The sequence below is a fragment of the Populus trichocarpa genome, chromosome 1 (assembly GCF_000002775.5).
Source record: "Populus trichocarpa isolate Nisqually-1 chromosome 1, P.trichocarpa_v4.1, whole genome shotgun sequence".
Lineage (NCBI taxonomy): Eukaryota > Viridiplantae > Streptophyta > Magnoliopsida > Malpighiales > Salicaceae > Populus > Populus trichocarpa.
This window is the reverse complement of record NC_037285.2, coordinates 48,509,685-48,515,684: the sequence shown is the minus strand read 5'-3', so window position 1 is coordinate 48,515,684 and position 6,000 is coordinate 48,509,685. Positions and strand designations below refer to the sequence as shown.

Below are 6,000 nucleotides of genomic sequence, written 5' to 3'. Positions count from 1 at the left end.
ATAATGGTACTTGGTCTTTAGTCCCGTTTGAGCCCTCTATGAATATGGTTGGATGCTGATGGGTGTATAAAATCAAGCGCTTAGCTGATAGTGGTATTGACTGCTACAAGGCTTGTTTGGTTACCCGAGGGTTCACTAAGCAAGAAAGAATTGATTACTAAGAAAAACCTTCAGTTCTGTGGTTAAACCGACTACTGTTTAGTTAGTTCTCACTATTGTTGTATCTAAAGGCTAACAGATTTGACAACTTGATGTTCATAATACATTCCTTAATAGGTCACTTAGGGAGGTTGTTTATATAGAACAACCCACGAGTTTTGTAGACCTTATTTTGCCTACTCATGTCTGTCGCTTTCACAAGTCTTTTTATGACTTAAAACAAGCCCCACAGTCTTGGTACACACGATTGAACGACTTTTTTCTTTCTATTGGCTTTCGGGCTTCCAAGGTTGATACCTTCTTCTTTATTTTATCTATGGATTGTGATATCTGTTATCTTCTTATCTATGTTGATGATATTTTACTCACTGGTAATAACTTTGTTTTTGTTTAACGTCTCATTACTTTGCTGAGCTCAGAGTTTAAACTTCATGATTTGGGTAATGCTCATTATTTTTTAGGAATTGAAGTCAATACTACTAGTATGGGTCTCATGCTTAGTCAACACAAATATGTTCTTGATATCCTTTATCATACTGGTATGTCGTCATACAAACCTGTTGATGCTTCGACCTCTGCTTCTCTCCTAGTTCTGTCACCACTATTTGGTTCGATAATTTGGATGCTATTTATCTGTCTGCTAATTTGATTTTTCATGCTCATACAAATCATGCTGAGGTTGATTATCACTTTGTTCGTGATAGAGTGGCTAAAAAGGAGATTTAGATTCATTTTATATCCTCTAAGGATCAATTAACTGATTTTTTACTAAGCCACTCCCTCACTGTGCCTTTGCTTATTTATAGATTTATCTTGTATAGTATGTTCCACAATATCAGATACATGTTGCCCTAATCATATATATATAAAGGTGGCTACCGTGCCTCTTAATTTACATAAAACACTATTTCAATTAACACTAAAGGTAATCCGAAGGATTGTTCCTTTGTTGATTTCTTGAGTTCAAATTTTAAAATTAATATGCATGAAAATTTATTTTTGAATGTGTCAAAATAATTAATGTAGAAGATATTTATTTAAAATATATATACTAGCTCAAAAAATTTTATCTCATCAATTAACACATCAAATGATATAATGATAAAATATAAAAATTATTTGCAATATGTTGGACGTAATAGAAATGTGAATATCATTCATCAATTCAAACTTAGTGCATTTTTGCCACCCACCAATAACATAAATTTTCAAGATCATATCCCATTAGTGTAATATATATATATATATATATATTTGGGTAAATATCAAATGCATCGTCATTTAATCAAACCCCATATTTCCAATTAATTAAAGGGATATTTAGTTAAATCAAACCCATAATTTCAAATAGCATCAAACCAACCCATTTATTTTCATTTAAAGATAATTTATGATCCTCTATATTTATTAAATCATGATATGATAAACTATTTTGGTCGTTTAATGAGCAATGAACTGTATAAAGGTCAAATCACCTTTGATTGGGAATGATGAGATTGATTTGATTCAATTAAAAGTAGAGAGTTCAAACGGACAAAAAGTAAAAAGTCGTGTTCTTAAACAATATTTTGTGCTTCTTGGACTTTTTTTTATTTTTTTATTTTGTAATTAATTTGTTTTTTCCACATACATGACTTACATAACATTTTGTGCATCTTGGAAGTCATTTATTCTATAGTTTTAATTAATAAAAAACAAATGTTTTTTTTTTATATTTCTTTTAATTAAACAAATGTTTTTATATGACATAAATTAAGACGATGACTAGGGTTTTGAGTAATCAAGTAGAATGAGAGGACCAATTATTCTTAAAAAAAAAAAACCGGCACTAAAGATAGGGAAGGCATTGTAATTGTTAAGAGATGAATCAGAAGTTTCTTGTGATGCTAAGAACCAAAGAACCCAAAATAATGATATTGTTGTGTTTGGTTAGTATTTTAGAATTTAATAGATAAAAACGTGTTTGATTGTAGGAATAACCGATAGAAAGAGTCCTGCTTCATATGCAGACACCTTTTATGGTTGTATGGATATTTTGTACACATGATAAATGCATTCAAGAATTCAATGCTCGAAAGAAATACTTAACTTGGGAAAGATTTTGCCTTTACAACTTGCAATCAATGGTGTTGTCAAGTGTGGGTACTTCGGTGTGTGGTCTCGAGCTTGTAGATGTGTTGATATAAAGGTTGAAAGTCTAGTGGGCTTCTTAAGAAAAAATATCAAGAGAAGACTTTCGAATTTCACTGTGTTGGAGCATTTTAATGTTATAAGAAGTTTAAAGCTCCTTTTATTAAGATTGAGAAAGAAAAATAAAAGGAAGTTGTTAAGAATTTAATTGATGGAACCGCTAGTTTAATTAGCAAGATTGTTGGGACTAAAGCAAAGAAAAAATGACTATGAACTAGCACCATTGGTAAACCGAAGATTTGTTTCCTTTATTGATTTCTTGAGTTCAAATTTTAAGATCAATAGACACGAGAGTTTACATGAAATATATCGAACATCGAGGAATTTTATTGAACATAATAGTGGATTTTGTTTTATAAAAAAAAAGTAGAAAAAAAGGTATAGAATCAATATAAGATGTAGCTGCATCTGAATCATATGATCGATCGATGTATCATGTTGTCATAAATTACTCAAGCCATACCAAGTGGAATACTCTGTTCATTCTTGAAAAAGTTATCAGGATCAACCTTTGACTTCACTTTCACCAATCTCATAAAATTGTCCTTGAACAACTTGCTGCCATAAACCTTGGCATTCTCAAAGTTGGTCTGATTGCTAGGATTGCTACCAATATCAATATCTCTATAGTTGAGAAATGCTTCCCTTGGATCTTTGCTCACATATGGAGTCATTGCCTCATACATTTGTCTTAACAAATTTATATGACGGTTGGTGGCCTCACTTCCTTCTTGATCACTCCAGTCTGTGGAGTACTGAATCTTGAATAGGTTTCCAGCTCTGTGAGGGAATGGAGTTGCCGTAGCCGGAATCTCATCCATTCTTCCCCCATAAGGATTCCATTGCATCCATACTGGCTCCACCTTGATCATCATCTTCCATATGTTCTCCAAACCTTCCTTTGGAATCACATTTTTTACATAATCAGATTTTCTTTTGAAAAAGCTTGTTTCGGTAGGCCTATCAAGTAGAACATCAAGAGATCTTCCGCTTCGACCGAACCAGTAAAGTGTGGATTCTACCCAACTCATTTCATTGCAGTCTTTTTGTTGCAGACCCAATTCAGGGAATCTCCTTTTCATCAAGGGAAGAAGTTTGCTGCTTGGTCCAAGAAATTGGCCAATGAATGAAACACTAATTGTCTTGCTTCCCCCGGAGCCTCCATTGACTACTTGTGGCGAGGCTCTTATGAAAAGTTCTTGGTCTAGTTTACTAGCAACTTCTTGCCACCGGTAAACAAGATCTGTCGCACCTTCCTTCAAGGTCTTAGCGACATTAAATGTTGTCACTTTGGGAGGAACCTGAACCAAATTAATCTTCCAAGAAAGAATGACACCAAAGCTTGCACCACCACTTCCTCTAATTGCCCAAAACAAATCTTCTCCCATGGACTTTCTATCAAGGATTTTGCCATTGACATCAACTAGTTTCGCATCCACGATATTATCAATCGAAAGACCATATTTTCTCATCATATTCCCATAACCTCCACCACTAATGTGTCCTCCAGCTCCAAGAGTAAAGCAAACACCAGCTGGAAAGGCAAACACATTGCTCTTCTTGGCAATATTATAGTAAAGTTCACCAATTGTTGCCCCAGATTGAATCCAAGCAGTCTTTCTCACAATATCGATGTCGATGGAACGGAGATTGAACATGTCAAGAATGACAAATGGAACATTAGATACGTAGGATAGCCCTTCATAGTCATGGCCACCACTACGGATTCTGATTTGCAAGCCATTGCTCTTTGCACAAATAACAGTTGCTTGGACATGGGATTCATGCATGGCAGCAATTATAGCAAGCGGTTTTGGGGTTGCTGAGGTCAAAAATCTGCTGGCTTTGGCATATGCTCGGAAAGTTGGTTCGAAAGAGGAATTACTTCTCCTGTAAACGGCTCTGGAGACAGGGTAAGAGGGATGACTATGACTAGGAAGGCACTGTAGAAAATTGTCAAGAGATGTATCACAAGTTGCCAATGATACGAATAAAAAAAGAACTAAGAACATAGAGAGTGTTAGAGACATTGAAGCCTTGATCATTTTGAGGAAAATGCTTCAGTTCCAGGCTACCTGTACAGACAGACTTCATGCATGGCTGTCGTAATTATATAATGAGAATGGAGAGGGAGCTGTCCAAAGTTTTTTTATTTATTCAAAGTTTTCTAGATAATGTTGGAAACCTTGTATGGCTGGAATTTCTATTGATAATCTGAAGGGGGCCACTACTCTACAATTTTATATTAAAGTAAAAGCTGGTCCTGATTCCTACAGTGACTGCTTGCACGATTTTTGCTTAGATGAACTTGCTATCATTTGACCTCAGACTTCGAATATTAAATAATCTCTTAGTTTGAACATTTGTCATAGTCATGAGTGGCCTGCTTTTAATGCTGAACACCAATTCTCAATACACGTGAGATATTTTTTAAGGCAAGTTGGTCAGATTTAGATCTATTGAGTTTTCAAACAAATACTTTCAAACCCTTTAATTTCATCTTATGAAATCTATAAACATTAAAAAAATTCATTTTAGTTGTAGGAAATAACCTAAATAACAATCTTCTCTTTTATTATCGAAATCTAATAACCTTTTTATCTCTCATTTTTTTTATTCAGAAACTAAAAAATAATATAAATAAATTTTTATACTAAAGAATATATAGTGCCATCCATACTATTTTAGGTGGGTATGAATAATGCGGCTCCATATTACCTCCAAATGCATTTTTGATTATAAGTAATATATATATTGCAATAATGTGGATATATATATGATATTGTGGATCTTATAATATTTCTTTGAAATGCCTTGCATCGCGTGACATATACAAGAGGTATACACATATAATATTTTGCCTTATTTTGATTATAACTTTTGGAACCGTATTGATAAAATTTATAAATTTTAGATGCAACTGAGAATAAATGTATAGATTTTTGAGACTAAATTGAGATTTTCTTTATATTTTATTATCATTACGTATATTAATATTAATTTAGTCAAAGAAATGTAAATATAACTAGTAGCATTCTACTTCATGACATATTTTAACCAGGAAAACAAATTATTATGAGTAAAAAAAGCATATATTCAAAGCACATTATTAAATTAAACGATGACAATGATCTTCCAACCATGAAGTACAAAAAATCCACTCAAAAAATGAATCAGTTATCTGTAACTTATGCAAAATAAAATTAAAAAACATTATCTATGAAATAGGTCGAGACCTTGAGAAACAACAATTCAATGACACAACTATTGGGAAATGACACCCCCAACACATCTTTTTGGATCTCTATACATGTCATATCCTAATTGTCATTAACTTGATTAACTCGGTTGACTCAGAGGTTAAACTATAAAATCTAGAATATTTAGTTTAACACATCCTTCAAAAAGAATGGAAGAAAAAGAGATCTATATTGCCTTATTTTGAAGCAACCTCTGGACAAAAATAATTAATCTTAACAAAACAAATTGCCAATATTATTTGTGAACTTCTATCGGTTAAAAAAAAAGACCCAATTTTCTTTTGAGCTTCTTTTATATTGGTACCTGTTAAAAAGAAAGCCTTAAAAGCTACAGAAGATTAAAAATGTACTAAGAAAAAGATCTATAACCTTGTATTTGTTTATAGAACCA

At 32.8% G+C, this 6,000-nt stretch overlaps 1 protein-coding gene across 1 annotated transcript; it reads right to left on the bottom strand.

Annotated features, from left to right (window-relative positions):
- Window positions 1–2,576: 2,576 nt before the first annotated feature.
- On the bottom strand, window positions 2,577–4,447 carry LOC7480381 (berberine bridge enzyme-like 17). The gene has a single exon (XM_024607791.2). It carries the CDS (start codon window positions 4,392–4,394, stop codon window positions 2,802–2,804), a length of 1,593 nt encoding a protein of 530 aa, XP_024463559.1. The 5' UTR covers window positions 4,395–4,447; the 3' UTR covers window positions 2,577–2,801.
- Between the last annotated feature and the right edge of the window lie 1,553 nt (window positions 4,448–6,000).